This window comes from Rhopalosiphum padi, chromosome 2 (genome assembly GCF_020882245.1).
Source record: "Rhopalosiphum padi isolate XX-2018 chromosome 2, ASM2088224v1, whole genome shotgun sequence".
NCBI classification, from domain to species: Eukaryota; Metazoa; Arthropoda; class Insecta; order Hemiptera; family Aphididae; genus Rhopalosiphum; species Rhopalosiphum padi.
Window position 1 is genome coordinate 21723757 of NC_083598.1, and position 17833 is coordinate 21741589.

At 28.9% G+C, this 17833-nt stretch overlaps 1 protein-coding gene and 1 non-coding gene across 3 annotated transcripts in view; one reads left to right on the forward strand and one right to left on the reverse strand.

The window, feature by feature from the left end:
- Positions 1-1056: 1056 nt before the first annotated feature.
- Positions 1057-17833, reverse strand: part of LOC132923067 (uncharacterized) — a 30633-nt gene continuing 13856 nt past the window's right edge. Inside the window, exons 2-9 of one of the 2 annotated variants that reach the window (XM_060986872.1) lie at positions 13591-13668; positions 9751-9865; positions 4524-4598; positions 3665-3840; positions 3390-3587; positions 3109-3267; positions 2895-3053; positions 1057-2379 (exon numbers count right to left, since the gene is read on the reverse strand). In XM_060986872.1, the coding sequence (XP_060842855.1) occupies positions 1176-2379; positions 2895-3053; positions 3109-3267; positions 3390-3587; positions 3665-3840; positions 4524-4598; positions 9751-9865; positions 13591-13649 (2145 nt within the window). In that variant the 5' untranslated portion in view covers positions 13650-13668 and the 3' untranslated portion in view covers positions 1057-1175. The remainder of the gene's footprint in view (positions 2380-2894; positions 3054-3108; positions 3268-3389; positions 3588-3664; positions 3841-4523; positions 4599-9750; positions 9866-13590; positions 13669-17833) is intronic. The other variant, XM_060986873.1, reaches the window with a different exon arrangement.
- Trnav-uac (transfer RNA valine (anticodon UAC)) lies at positions 5597-5669 on the forward strand. The gene has a single exon. It is a non-coding gene; the product is annotated as a tRNA-Val (tRNA).

Here is a 17833-nt window from a genome sequence, read left to right on the forward strand (position 1 = left end):
ATAATTCCTTTTATACAATATAAATATATATCACGCGTATAGTATGCTTATTTAACCGTCTAGATACTGAAACCGAATAGTTCTTCAGACTACTCAGAGATATTTGGTGATTTAAATATTATTGATAATATATTTAAAATGGTACTACCGTTGGAAAATATGGGATTGATTCAAATTTGATTGCTTATCGTGTCAACAATGTTAGTGAAAGTTCATTGTATAACATCATTAACATCTTTTTACTACGCGAAATATACAATAAGAAGTTGGATTTTAATAACAAGTAATATCTCAGGTAAGCTAATAAAGTAATAAAGTAACTTTAAAAAAATTTAATAATTAGAATATTAAATGATTTAAATTTAAAAAAATATAAGTATTGACACAAAAAAAAATGCTACAGACTTGTGTAACTTATATTGAGTACCTACCTGCTCATATTACCATTGAGTATATACTTAATATATTAAGTAAAATACTAATTTACAATATACTATACTAATACACTACCTATATGCTGTTAACCCAACTTCCGGCTGTGAGTATATTACTGTATTAGCTTACTTGTAATAATAAATAATATTGTGTGTTGTGTACTGCAGTAAACACTTTTGACTTGTATAATACGTTACACTTTATGGCCGTACCGACTACAATTACTATCTAACAACAAAGTCTAAAATTAAAAATAAACCATTAAAAGCTAATATTTTACAATGTAATAGATACCTGCAGCACTGCACACGCAAATAATGCGTGTTAAGGCCTCCATATTTCGATTAAATAGTAAATACATACAGGGTTCGGCGTCGCCGATATGGACATCGGTACATTATTGTAGTGTAATAACTAATAACTAATAAGTGCAGACCCGGCTCAAGGGGTAGGTGACACAGGCCCACACCTAGGGCGGCATTTAACATTTTTGTAAAAAATATTTGATGTAGTATTTACATGTAATGGGCGGCAAAACTCAAGTTTGCCTAAGTGAGTTTAAACACTCGAGCTGGGCCTTACAGGTGTAATCCAAACAACAAAAATATAAATCACACACGCTTAAACGACGTTTGTATTATATTAGGAAAATAAATTAACTCGAATATTAAACAAAAAAAAACATTATATACACAAAATAATTTATTGATAAAGGTAAGTGTGTTGTATAGGTGATGCGTTCACGACATGGTGTTGTTTATGGCCGACAGATCGACGTCGTCTACGTCGTCGTTGCGTCGTCGGCGATTGTGATTGTGATGGTTGTGCCCGTGACGTAGTCTGACGATGACTTCGTCGTTGTTGCCGCCGCCGACGTCGTTGTCGTTGACCGTCGCGGAATCGTCATCGACGTCCTTTTTACTAGCCGCGGCATTGTTGCTGTGTCGCTGTTGCAGAGACAGGCGCAAAGGTTTTTTGGGCGGCATCGGGGCCCGCCGGCCTGACTGTTCCGAATCGTAGTTGAGCGACCGGCTGGGACGCGGCGACCCTGCACCGCCCGACAAGGAGGCCGAACCGGTCGCGGTCAAGTGCGAGTAATATTCGGTGCTCTTTAACCGATGCGAGTCGGCGGCCGTGGCGTCCTGCTGCAAGTCGAGCGATCTCACGCTGCCGCCGCCGCACTGCTGAAGCAAATACGGCGCAGCACCACCTCCGCCGGAAGACTCGGAGTCGAGGAACCGGAACAACGTCTGCTGGGCCTCGCGTATGTGTCGGGTCCTGCTGCTGTTTCGGCCACCAGCCGTCGGGTACTTGTTTCGCTTGCTGTGCGCCACGGCCACGCCGTGCAGGTCGTCGAACGACTTGCAGGCGGCCACGACGGCATCGGCCGACGAGACCAGTGACTCGACCGACGCCGAACTGCCGTATAGCCGGGGCACGGTCCGGATGCGCGTCTTGACCACCGGGCCGCCTTCGGGAGGCCGCATCGCCGTGGGCCGGTCGTCGTACACTACCTGTTTGCGCTTGTACTGTTGGATGGCCGACACGCCGTGCTTGGGGCTCTTGCTCCGGACCATCACTGCCGAGTTGGCACCCCTCTGGAACATCACGCCGCTGCCACTTCCGCCTCCGTTTGAGGTTGTTCCAGACGACGATGACCTGCACTTGATTAGCTCCGATACCTGGTCCTCCAGGTACGACACCCTGTGTGACAGCCTCACGTTTTCCGTCTTGTACGCGTGCTTGGACCGGTCTGTTTCCTCGGCCCGCGTCCGGCAAGCGTCCAGCTCCCGCCTGAGCGCCGCCAACTCTAGTTGGTGGTCGGCCGACGGCCCGTCGTGCATGACCACTACGCGCACGGACGACGGCGACACCTCCAGCAGCCGATTCAGGTCGTGGTTGTTCTTCATCGACAACACTACCTTACCGTTCACTTCCAGTAACCTGTGGCAACAAAATAAAACCTTGAAAAATATAATTATCATCCTGAATGTTATATATTTAATACTCGTGTATGAATGTATCATTATACAGTGAAAAATCGCCCAAAGTTGGAACTCTGAAGATTAACAATAAGCTCGGATCATAATTCATAATACGTAAGAGTCAAATAATTATAATACTAAATATGTATATTGTATAAGTATCTGTATTAATACTAATAATATACTATGTAGGTACCTATTTTATAAAAATTATATTATGTTTCCTATTAATGACGGGTTGCATAAGTAAACGATTAAATTAATGGGCCAGTCGTGGATTGTTTAGTCATGTTTAAGGGACCATATTTTACTCGATATTAATTCATAATTGTTTACTTAATCCGGCATTAATGTTTTATATCTTTGATAGAAGGAGTTAAAAAAATTAATTCCTTTAATAACTATATTGTCTGTTCTTACAATAAAACACCAATTCATTTTTAATATATATTTTTCACAAACTTGAAAACTTACCTATCTCCTTTAGAAAATCCCAAATCGTCAACTGTCCAGTCAATAAACAAGCCTGGCTTATCTTTTCTAGAGCCTACACCAAACTTAGGACTTTTCGGATCGTATGCCAGCTCTACAGCATGTAAGCTAATCACGGCTCCGGGATTAGAAACTAAATAACTACAAAAAAATCCAGTTAGGTAATGCTATTGGGTTGATATTTATTGAAACTTACTTGTATAGAGTGTTATTTTCATTTTGTTCATTATGTTGTTCAATCTCTTCAAGACGACACTTGTGTTTGTTGGTTTCCTCCATTAGACTAAGAAGATTAAGTTCCTCTCTGCCCAATTGATATTCTAACTCTGCTTGTTGTATCCTTGTGTCAATGTTACTGGAACGATTAAAACAAATATAAACAACAATTAAACACGATGATTGTGTAAAAATAATTGACTATCTACATTTTTCCTTCTACTTTTTATTTATTTTTATTAAACAGTGGGTCTTGCTTACTCAGTAACATCTAATTGTTCTAGTGACATTTTTATGTTTTTAATAGTCAATCGTTTTTGGTCCATATCATTTTTTAGGCTTTCTATTTTTTGGGTCAATGAATGTTTTTCACTTTCGTTGACCGTATCGCTTTGTACTTTTTGATTATGTTTGTTCTGTTCATTGGTTTCATTGACTAGATGAGTTTGAAGTTTTATACTGCAAAATATTATTTTTTAAATAGATAAAAAGTTACGATCAATAATAAATGATAAACCTATCAAAGAAAATCTTACTTGTTTCGTGCAATATTTTCTTTGTCGTGGTTGTCCGTCATGTATCCATTGCCTTTGACAGGTGTTATAGTCTTTTGAGTAATCATCGCTGGTTGGGGACTACTTGGTATGACAGGAGTTGAACTCTTTTTTGTTTTTTTTAACGTTGTAGACAGCGAGACTTCAATGCTAGCCATCTGGAAATTTATTTTTAAAACTGTTAATCGCATTCTAGTTGATCTCAAAATTATTAGGCTATACACGTCATTCTAGTATGATCGGTATAAAATGTGACGTGTTATTACCTATCTATTAGACATACAGCCATAGAGGGATAACAATTACTAATTAGTAATTAGGTAGAAATTTAGTTTATAACATGATTTTCTACTCAATGGATAGGTACTGCAGTATTTATACAATTATACACAATTATGGTAAACTGCAATAACCAATAACGTTCGTACTTATATTTCTATAGAACTGCAAAATTCTAACAATTGTTTATCTATTGTGTCCGAGATTTGAATATAAATTTTTTTTTTGCTATCCTATATGGCTGTATCTTAGTCTTTAAATTAGTACCGTAAAACCGGATGAATAGAAATAGTGTGGGGTAAATAGAAACAAAATCAGGAAAATTATTATTTTGACGTCCCCATAATCAAGTACCTATTTTTGTTATCAATATGAAATCTTCACTAAATCTAAAACACATTAGTACTTAGCTATTAATAATATAGGTATGTGTATACATAATTTTCGAACAAGACAAGTAATACGTATTATATTTATATCTAATTATAATAATTATATGACCAATTACAATTTATATAATTTATTGTTATATATGGTTATGTTATTATATTTCTTAAGTTACCTTAGCTTCTAATGTCTCCAGTTGTGAGAGTCTGGGTTCCATAAATTGAGTTTGTGGTGGATGATGTAACGAACCCTAAAAAATAAATTATTTTTTTAATTTAAAAAAATTATATATTACAAAAAAAATAATGATGAGTAATCAATAACAAAATATAATCTGTTAATTATATTTTAATATTTTACATTAAGAGTAAAATTAATATTTTGATGCAATAAAAAAGATACCGGTTAGATTTAAATTTTATACTGTCCAAAAACGTAATAAATAATAAACTACCAAAGTTACACAGAAAATGTAGAAATAGAGTTCTATTGGTTTTTTTTTAAATTAACTTTTAGTAAAAAAATCCATAATATCTCGATAATTACAATAATTTTGTTAAAATATATAATATTGGGCAATTACATATATTATAATGTAGTTAGGTTATAGGTATTGAAATGCATAAATAAGCGCAATTTGAGGGGAGCTTGAGGGACTAAGCCCCCAAAATAGTCTGTATATATCCCCTTCTACTTTTATATATATTAATATCTGGGAACATACACACAGTATCTACCTACATACAACATACATGCAAATTATAATAGTCCCCCAAATTTAAAACTCAAATTGCGCCTATGAATGCATGTACTATTATGTAGCATGTTACTTTATAAACCTATACTTAAAATAATTAAATATTTGTATAATGTGGGGTAATATATTATGATAATTTTATATTTATAATCTATAAATAAAGATTGTAGTAAGTATCTATTAATTTTTATTATTAATACCTACCTTTTTAATTTTTTAAGTAAGAAAGTTATACAATAAATACAGACAATACAGTTTATTATTATTTTTATCTACTATAACTTATAAGTAAATATATTAAGTAATAAGTATATATATTTAAACATTTTTTACTAGATTTTAAACAAAAGATATTTAAGTTATAGTTTATTAAAATTGTCAAGTAATACCTAGTTAACAATATTATACTTAAAATATGTAACATAGGTACCTACAAATAACATTATTTTTTATATTTGCTAACAGACCTCAATTCGTCATTATCAGTATGTGGTTCCGTAGTGTAGTGGTTATCACGTCTGCTTTACACGCAGAAGGTCGCCAGTTCGATCCTGGCCGGAATCAATTATTTTTTAATATTTTTTTTAAATTTTTTTTTATTCTTGATCATACTATACATAATAACCAACTAATTGTTTATTCAAAAATTACCTTAGAATTTATTTATATTTATTAATTATCAATTAAAGGCAACAAATGCAATTTTACTTTTAGGTTGTAAAACGATGCTCATGAAAAATGTTTAGTATAATACTATAATGCCTATAATCATTGATTATAAATACTAGTATTTATATCAATGGTATTATATTATCTAACAAATAATTATTATTTTATTTATTCCTTATATAATAATTATGTACTAAGAATAAATTAAGATATGCATTTTTCGAAACATATTTTCTATGACAACTACTTTACTATATAACTATTAATATAATTTTTGTGAAATTATAGAATTAGTTAATAGTGTATAATACAAATCTGAAACCATGATGACATAGCTAGAGGTCATTGAATATTAAGAATAATGATATCGACAGTTAGGTAATATACGTAACTAGGTTTAAAAATGCACACCTATGCCTTTATCGAACCTTTTTTTCGAACGCAACTTATCTAACTGATTATAATTTCGGAAGAAAGTATAGTATGCATCGATTGTCTTAATTTTCCCATCCTTAAAATGAACTAATGCCATTACACGTAATATACATATATACAGTAATATATGTATTACATATATTACTTGCTTCCGAAATTATTATCAGTTAGAATGTTAGATTGTATATTATTACAGATTCACGATTATTAAAAATTTAATGAAGACTGAAGAGTGAGAACACAAATTAAGAACAACATTCATGTATAATATTAGTCTAAAAATAAAAACGGTGGGTATAAACTACAGAGGGTAGTAAATGTAAGCGTTTTGTCAGTTTGCACATCTCGACATCTGTTACGTCCCAAGAATAGGATGTAGTAATTTATAAAAATGATATTAAGTGGTTCATTAGTATTTAAAATAAATTAGGATTACAAAAATTACTTCTATTGTAGGTTTTTTGGTCTACGTTTTACCTATACTTTCGATATAGGTACTTATTATAATATTATACATTCATTCGGTTTTGAAAATCTAATTTAATAAAATTACATAAATATGTATTAATCGTATTGAAATCTTCTTCGCCAAAGTTATAAATACATATGAAAATTAATTTTTTATTTATTATATTCCTATAAGTTACAAAAAAAACATATTTTCTTTAAAGTTATTACAGTGCTATTTTTTATTATCTTAACATCATGTAAATTGTATTCGTATAATTGTTTAGTTTTATAGGCATAGTTGTGTATAGCTAATAGAAGTTGCAATTAATATTTAATTATCTTTAAACCATAAATACGTAGTATTTTTCTGTAATACTGTATACACTATATACTACACTGATATTGATGACTGCAGCAAAACAGAAAAATGCGCATGTCCGACATGTACCCACACCAATAACATGTATCGTATACTACAACTATACTTATATACAAAATAAATAATTTCCCGACGACTTGACCAGACGATAATATAATATTACGATCAATTTAAAATCGAGGCGGTTATCGGAATCTACAGCATCTACGAGATTTTTAATGATTCCAAATAACAGGTTGGCCGGATACGGGTGATGGCTGTGCGCAGTGTTTGTGTGTATAATAATATAATATCGTATAACATTCAAAATATAGAATACACCGTGTTCTCGATTATTTCTCGTATACATACATTATGCGGTATTCGTATCTATCAACAGTAATTATTATTATATACGCTGATCCGTTATGAAATACACGACCGCCGAAATATCGCGGTTTCCTTGGCCTCTGACCGCTTACCTGCACTGTACGCACATACGAATATTATGTTGTCTCTAGAGGGGCTTTACCAGTAATTTGTTTTTGGGGATTATTCTCATGTAACGATGTCTGTATTTATATAAATCGTGTATGTTTAGGTAGACGATATATTATACATATTGTAACATTTGTAGCACACTAGCACGGATGGTGTTCAATCATTGATCGTGATATTCAAGATACATTTTATAACTGCAATATGCTGTACAATAGCATAACTAGGTGTAGTTGTGTTAACAAAATAATGCACACAGTCACCATTTAATATTTATATGGGAGGATCATTAATCATGCTCGTCCCCATTTTCCATTTTATAATGAATTTATTCAAATTCTGATTTTTAGAATGTTTAAAAATACTTAAAGACCGTATTTTAAAAATGTTGTGACTTTTTGTGCTACTCAAGGAGGTCATCTTATGGTGGTACAAATTTATGTTTTTCAAATGAGAACCCCCTTTTTCTTTTTTTCTATCAAAGAAATCCATTTTTTTTTTAATGTTGTTGTGTCTAATTAAAATGTCGAATGAATAGTTTTTCATTTGTTAATATGTTTCATATTATTGTTTATATTATGGATATAAAAATCCTCGAAAGTGGTTTAAAAAAAAATGATGTGGTATTTATCTAGTGTTAATTATACTTAGACTATTTTTAGAAATTATTAATGTTGATTATAAATTAATGCTAATTACTAAAATGTTCAAGTCACTGTATAGCATTCATATCTTCTAAATGCATTATCCTATTATTCTTTTAGTACACAAAATTAAATAACTCTAAAATACTTTCGATCTAATTTTGATTTTGATACGTCAATATTTTAAGAAAAGTTATTTTCTAAATAATTTACAGTATAAAAGGAGAGTTCTCATTTTAAAAACAAAAGTTTGTATCTCCACTGATTGTTCTTAAGTAGTACAAAACAATTCAAGAATTCAAAATATTATGGTAAATATAAAAATTCCAAAATTTAGTTTTTGAACTATTACGTTATTGAAAAAGAAAAAAAGGGCATGGGCATATTTTATGAATCATCCTGTTTATTTTAGTATTTACGAACTGAACAAATTAACATTGTTTGTTTAGTTATACTAATATACCATAATAGAATTATTATTTATTTTCTTCTAAAATTTCCCAATTATACTTTTCAAGCTCCATTTGTTTCATCATACGCATTTGGATAAAAATGGTTTACATTTAAGTTTATTCTTACAGAAAACAATAAATATTATTACTTTATGTGTATAATATTTTATAATGAAATATTTTCGTATTCATAACTATATATACACATATATTTTATTATTGAATAATAACAAAGTTTTCTTAGTATATATATGTAAGTATGTAACAATCATTTTTGTCTATAGAAATGTAAAACAAATAAAAGGTTCGATAACAATTATTTCATATTTATCGTCTGCAAAGAATATCTACCAGTGTTGCACGACGAATTGTCCAAATATCTTTTTGTTTATATATTTTATTTTTTTGTATAACTTTTAAGTTAGAGTCGGATAAAGTAAAATATAACCGTAACATTATAAAGTATAGAGTTAGCACTTAAAGTGTATCTAACTTTCAAATATATAAATGCTAAATAGTTTGTATTTTTATTTGCATATAGCTTGATAAACTTTCTGCCAACTTATGTGACTAAATAATGCACAAAAACCACTATGCATGTACCTATATCCCCGAAGGACAAAGTTGTTCTTTTATTTCTTACATAGGTATACATAAATAGTCTTAATATACATCTGAGAATGAAATTTTAGTGTTCCGAAAATCATATTCACTGGTTAGGTTACTAGGTTAGACTGTTGTCAAAACTTATAAACATAATTAATACTTAACGAAGTGCAACCCTACAGCAGGTTCCTATTATCGAGAACTTCCTACTATTATATGATTTATTAAAAATAAAATTGATCTTCATAGTTTTTTTTATGGTATGAATTGGAAAAAAAAATTAAAAATGTGAATCAATGAAAAATGTTTAGAAATAATTTATTTCGAGCACAGAACTTATTTATTATACCCATATTCTATAGCCTTATATTATATTTCATTGTATACAATATTTACGTATAGTTATAATTGATTAATATAAAAATAATAAATTGAAGCGTTTCAAATGTGAGGGGAATAATTTACTTATTTTAACGTGTTTTATGTTTCACTATTCATTTTGACAGTATAACACCAAGATCTGTGGTACTTACCAGCGAAATGGTTCTTTGAGGCGACATTTTGGCCCTTTGGTCGGCTGCCACCATTTGACTGGCGTATAAATTGTTATACAATTCCGCGATAGTCGAGTTGTTCTTCTTTGACGACCTGCAACGACAGCAAAGTGAGTATGAATGAACAGGTTTTTCGACATTTTCGCGTTCACGTATATCGTACATGTGAACGCTGCATATAAATTATAATATATATCAAGTCACTACGTAATTATAGTTTAATTTTGCGTGTGTGTAGTTCATCGTAATTATAATAAGATTTCAAGGCAAAAAGTGTACAACAAAATTGTGTTTAAAAATCAATATAAGTAGGTTAGGCAAAATATTAACATTTTATTAAAAGATAACACTTATATAGGTGTATTTTTTGCATGTATATAAATATAACGGATTATAATAAATCGCAAATAAATGTATTCGATTTGTAAATTGTATTACATTTTGTCGTTTGTCTTTATAATATATACGTTATAAATTATTAAATGTATTATTATATCTTATAAAATGTTTTAGAATAGTTAAAAATAAGCTAAATTTTAGTGTTGAAAAACTGTACTAATATATAATAAAAGTACCTATATTATTTATATTAATTAATAGAAAGACGTTTTATATACTATATGGATTTGACATATGTCAAATACATTACATGTATATTATAAATATTAATCATACATTTATTTTATGAAAAATTATATTATACAGTACGCATAAATATTTAGTTCCTATGTCATAAAAAAAAATTAGATAAAAAAACAATTTATTATATTTGTTCAAATAGGCATTAATCATTAAATAACGTCTATATTATCTGAGCAAAGGCATAACAGTATGAACATGTTCGTGTGAATTTCACATAAGTTAATATTGTATCAGACGTGCTAACTAGGAATTTCAAAGGTAGTAGGCCGGGGGGAGATATGTTATTATGAAAAAATCAACTTTGATGGATTGAATAAAATATTTATTTATTAAGATTTGATGCGCAGAGATGCAGAGTCATAACAGTCATAACACAATTATATAATACAATAACAAGAACAATATACCTACTACTTGTATAATAATATTAATATATATATATATGATAGGTATATAATAATATACTATAGATATTAGATATGGTATGTATTTGTCAACATTCATAAGTACTCGTATTTATAATATGAAAATTAGTTTATACTAAATAATGTCCATATACTTATTATATGATATTATATTTAATCATAAGCAGGTATTTATTTAATACATATTAAAAATAAACATAGTCAGATTGAAAATATAAACATTTTTTTTATACATGTGTAATGTGTATACACATTATAATAATAATAAATAATAACTATATATATACCATTTTATAATAATGCTTTTTTTGTGTCCAAAGACACTTTTTACTATTATGGAAAAAATACATTAATCATCAACTTTTAAAGTGAATTCTGGTAGAAAATAAGATCTAATAATCTACTAATCTGGTAATTTTGAAAATAATTTTTCTTATCAAAAGTAAAAATTCCCAGTATACTTTCAAAATAATTTAAAAATGAATAAATAATAAAAAAAAGGTAGGCAAGTGGATATCGCTCTACTGTATAGTAGAGAAGGAAAAGGTCACTATAATAGATGTGTTAAATTTGAATGCAATGATAGGTATCATTGTATACGAAAAATGATTCTGAACGGAGATGATTTGTCAGTCTAGGATAATTAGTAGGATAATATATTATGTTATTACCTATGTTTAAATAATCGAAATATATCGTTATATTTTACGCAATTTCGTAAAAAATTAAATTTCATACGCTCATACAATTTTTTTTTATATTGATGCTAGAAATTTTTTTTACAGTTATTTGAAGAAAAAGTTATGGAGAATCTTAAGTGTGATGATGACCCCCAAGTACCAACTAGATTAATTTTCCTTTTCAAAGAGGGGCTGAAATAAAAAATCAAAGCACTATTATTACTCCAAAACAAACGTGATGACAGACACAAAAATAAAAAAAACACACATCATTGTAAAACCAATACATTCATCACTCCGTTCAGAATCTAAAACAACTGGAATGTTTATACAAAATTAGTCTTTGACAACATTAATTTTGTTTTATACTAAAATAAAAATTTTATTTTTGTTAAACCTAATTTAATAATGATAAACTGTATAGAGACTTAAAGTTTTTATCGAATAAGGAATCATATAAGGGTTTTCAATAGCACAAGAAATAAATTTAAGAATATTTTGGATGTTTTTTACTATTTACAGAAGATGCTGAAATTATTTACAGATATTTGAAACTTAATTTTTTTTAAAGTATTGATAAAATATTGTAAACTTGGTCAATAAGTTTGAAGATTTAAGGTAATACGAAACTCCAAAAAACGTATTCTTAAATAGTGTATTTATAAACATTGATAATACATGGTACCATTTTTTTTTAATAATCTTTTGAACTTCAAATTTTAATAAAATTCATTAAATTTTAAAATTGCAAATTATTTTGTAATTAAAAATATATAAAGTTTTTAATTTTGATAGCTATATATGTTAAGCATTAATTACAAGGTTTCTCATAGCTTTTATTTTTATAAAAAACTAAAAATCTCAAAAATAGTATTCATGATTTTTTTTTAAAAATATTTTAAGTTCAAATATCAATGAAATTGGTTAAATGAAAAATATCTATTTTAGTTATTTTGTTGTAACTTAAAAAAATTATCTGTAGGGATTTAAAATTTTTCTCCATTACGTTTATTATTATTTACTATATAAGTACTCAACGAAAATTTCATAATATTTAGATTCATTTAAGCTATTTATATGATGAATCTATTCATCCATTCTACATTTTTATAGTACGCCTATATTGAATTATTACACCATTAATAACATCATCGAATATTGTAATATAATATTAAATAGTATAATGAGTACAATTTGTTATATAAAAAAATAAGTTCCACCTACTGTACTAATTGAAAAATAAATTGCTATAGCAATATAAATATATGATAAAATATCCATAGAAATGTATGCTGACAGATCGTTTCTGATCAGAATCATTTTTCGTTTGTAATGATTGATCATTGGGCTCAAATCACACACCCGTTAAAATAAATTACTCAATGATGAGGTATACTATAAACTATAGAGTATAAAGTATATAGATACCTAAAATATAGAAAAGCGACATTTATGGTTTTTTTTGCTGATTATTTATATGAATTAAATTTAAGATCATAAGTATTCTAAAGCAATAAGGCAAAAATATTTGTTTTTCAACCACAACTCCCAAGATAATAGTAATGTCATTACTCATGGTTATAACAATACTTATTTCAGTATAGTTAAACAAAATGCAGTTTATTGTTTAGGTTACAGATTAAAGCATAATATACGTCATATTAGTTCACACAATTAATTATTATAATAATATGTACCATAATATATTAATATTTAAACATTTGGTAGATATTTATTCTTAAGTAATTACTGATAACCTCATATTTATGAACATTTGATGTAGCAAAAAATTGAAAAAGTTTAGAGAGTTTGGTAAATAACTGAGATAGGAATCATAGATTGCACTCATACATTATTTCTTTTAATTCAAAATCTGTTAATGCCATTACGATTACCTACAAGAAACATAAAAATCTGCAGTAGATCAGTATATGTATACAATACAAATTACTTGAAAAAAAATCATTTTTTAAAACTAACCAATTCGTTTTATTTCAATACTTTTGATGAAAACTAAATTACAATATTCGTGGCTATAGTGATGAAATTTTAAAAGTTATTTTAGTATTCACCTTTTGCCACATCGTCTTAGTAAATTGAAGTCACTAATTTGAGAAGCCGTAGAACTCATGATATCACACCATATGGCCCTAAAAACACATATAAAGAAATGTTAGATATTGGAATTTATTAGTATGATTAGGTAGGTAAAGTATTGGGTTAAAAATGGTTATTATTTAATATAATATTAATATGTATTAATTATATTATTTTACCTCTAAAATAAGCTAAAGGCTCTTAATAGCTTATTTATTTTAATAAAATATTGAACTATTAAAGTTAAATATTCTAATGATAATTTATAATTAATTATTTGCTATATAATATATATATATATATATATATATATTGGTTTTAGATTTAATATTGATAATTAAATAAATTAAATAATTCAGAATCTAAACTAATACAATATACTATAATATGGTAATTAATAATTGTATAGTTTAATATGTATTATTATTGATTAATGTTATGTTAATAATATACCTTGCTTGTTAACAGTGTTAATTATAATATACAAAAGTTATGTTAATTTCTTTCGTATTTATTTTTTCAAACATGTTACGATAAAGGTGGTTTATTAAAAAAAAAAATAAAGTAGAATCTTTTATCTGTTAATGTTAAACATTCATATATAAGTATAATTTACAAGCATTGCAGTACTTTAGTACATATTATTAATATGAAATAACGTTTCCTAATTCAAAATGCTTTGTTTTCTTTATAATGTTGTCGCCCAAAGGAATGTTTTTCATCTTACTATAGGCGTTTCAGATTTTTCAGAAACAACTTTGATATTGTTGCCTGCAATGACGACTAAACAAACTTTACGGTATTTTTTTTTCTTATAATTTCAGTTATCTCAAACGTGGTCGCCGACACGATTTTTAAATAATGGTCCTAAATACCGTCAGCTGTATAATATTATGTTTATATTTTATTAGCGACGGCTACATGCGTGACTGTACTATTTTAACAGGTCGTATATTACCTACATAGATATACAGGGTGATTCTATTAACGCGAATCATGGTGTATAATGTATATAATAGATAATCTATAAATAATCAAGTAGTCTATAAATTGATTTATAAATGGAATAATATTTATAAATATATGTAGTATGTTTCGCACGGAAACGTCTCACACTCATGCTATACATATTTATTCATACTTGTTTGCCAATATAACTATAATAACATATAGACAGATTTAACAATAGTAAAAATTTAAAAATTATTTTTTTTTTTAGAATCATTTGAACGTTCCAAGTTGTTGAACGGTGTGCATACAGTGAGAACCGCCCTGTACGCGAATATATGTTTATAAACGATTTATCCACCTGCACACACATCGCATGCCGCTGTATACACGTTGATGGACCACAAAATCACGCGCGCCAGAGCACACTATATAGTTGCTGCCACACTAGCACACAATGTACACACACGTTCTCCTATTGTGCGACGGCTTCAGCGTAGGCACAACGGATTGCGTCGTCGGAATGTGTGTATATTATAATTTGTGTGTGTGTGTGTGTGTGTAGTTATATATAAAATCGTATATTATTATAACGTGCACCTATTACCGTATTAACGAAACCGTTGCGCAATTCGCTCATCGAATTTCGCATTCGTTTGGACAAATTTACGCTCTAAGCCCATCAGGTACATCGTATTCACTACATTTGACGTCTCTCGCCGGAGGATTTAAGTACCTATACTTAGACGCTATACCAGTCGAACCACTAATAGACGGTGCAGTAGTGTTTAAACGGACGAACGCACGCACGCACGTACACGTACACGCAATCACTGTAATATTATGTATCTATTATTCTATTATTACACACATACCTGCTGCACGGCTGCTGCGCTATTCCCGTGCGAAGATTATGCGATTATAAGATAGGTATGTGTACGAGTATATAGTCGAAAATCTTAACTGTTGTAGTCCTAGTCCGCGGTATTTGCGTTGGTTTACGAAACGTAATCGAATTATAGTTTGTACGCACTTTAAGTTGTAGTAGGTACCTATTATATTATACTAATAGTAGTAGTAGTAGTAGTAGTTGTAGACAGTCGTCGTCGTCGTCGTCGTCGTGGACGTCGTGGTAGTGCGAAAACTTAAGACAACGCTCGGGGGATTTTGGGGTAAGAAAAGTTTTTAGGCAAACATTACACGACCGCGCCCCGTGCGTGTAAGTTTGCCGCACGTGCGGTGTGCGTTAGCGTGCGTATGTGTGGATGTGCATACGAGTTTTCCATCCCTTTATGCCACCCCAAGTTCATTGATGACGGTGACAACAAGTCTTAACATTTCGACCGTCTTAAACTAATATTACATAACCAGATCTGAAATAACTTGCGCGTACGTGCGGAGGAAATATTTCACAAAAACCCGTTAAATTTATGGTCCTCGAATATTTCGTTCGCTATTTTGTACAGATATTTTAGAAACCAACACCGTCAAGAATAAAACACAATAATATCAATTAATTCTAATAACTAATAATAATTATTCATCATAATAAAAATGTATAATATCTTTATAGTCTTTATACGATAATTTTACGTTTAGACCGTTCTATACTCTTGTAATAATTATTAGTATATTAATAATTTACATTTATTTATTAGCGACTTATATCAAATTAAATATAAAATATTTTTAAGTAGGTACCTAAATCAGCTAAATCATAATTAATTATACAGAAAACATATCTCTTTAAATAATTGTTGTTTTTTGCTTTTATTTAAAAGTATTTCCAAGTTAATTTTAATTATACTTGTAGCTTATTAGATTAGAACATATTATTAAATAACATTTTAGATATTCGTTTTTATTTTATGATATTTTATTACAATATAATAATTTCAATATTGTTCTATAATTTTAAAAATACAATAAATAATAATTAATGATTACATATGTTTATTTATTTATTTGATATCTATTATTTAAGAAACTATATGATTTATAATATTAAAATAGTATAAAAGGCATTTAAACACAAATTATTTTTAGCAGTTTAAACGCTGTACAAAATGTAAAATCGTAAATAGATATATAATGTTAAATATTAATAATAAGTCTAAAATAATTTGTCAAGTACGAGTCGTAAAACTGAATAATAACGTTTATTTGAATATTTGCACACGAATACCTATAGTGAATTATTATCAGGTCGTTAAAAACGTCCCGATATAGGTATTAGCATTATTATATAGCTTCCTCACCTTTTAAAATGTATAATGTAATTATGTACCATTCATATTTCGTATATTTTAACATTTATTGCATATTTATTGTAAATTCTTTAAAAAAAAAGTAAATAAAAAAAAGTGTAAGCAAAAAACAGTGTGTACTAACTGCACGGTGAAAAATATTTCGACTAGTATTTTAATATTTTATTTAGTTTAAGTATATACCTATATAGCCTATGTAATGATAAACGACCTTGTGAATTATTATCGGAAGAGAATCCGAAGTGGGATGAAATGAAATTTTTTCATTCATATAACTTTCGATTTAATGAATTTACGAAATTATGTAAATGACATAGGATATTTCATCAATAACAATATTAATGGATTTTTTTTCTGATTAGATTTAATTCAATTTCCAAACAAATTGTAATTTTACGTAGGGTATGTATTCGTTAACTAATTGAAATATTAATGATTGCAATTATATTCCAACATAAGGTACATGGATTAAAAAACCAATTGAAATTTTACGAACTCTGACAGTGTGATTACGTATCTTAACAACTTCACTATACAGAAAAAATACCGGAAACTTGAACCGTTCTGAACCGGTTTTACTAGGTTTGAAAATTGTTTAGATTATTTCTGCTCGTTCCCGTTGCTTGTGGTCACCAAAAATATCATTTATAATGTATTCCGTATTTTTGATTATTGGCACGATGGGATTGACGTCTAACTTCTATATTCAACCAAAATATACCCGAAAGCAAATATTTGTCCACCGTTTTCATTATAGATTTAATATTATGTAAAAAAAAATAATAAATAAAAATACCGTCTAGTACCTTTATAAGAGTTAATTCTGCTAAACGCATTTCGACTGTTTTAATATTAAGAGAAAAATGTCCGCTATAATTTTTGAAACAAACAACATAAAAAAAAGATATATTCCTGAGCACGAGTATAGAAGGGGAAATTGTTTGCACACCAAGTGGTTGGTAATAATAACTTATAATGGACTTGAATTAAAAATATATATATA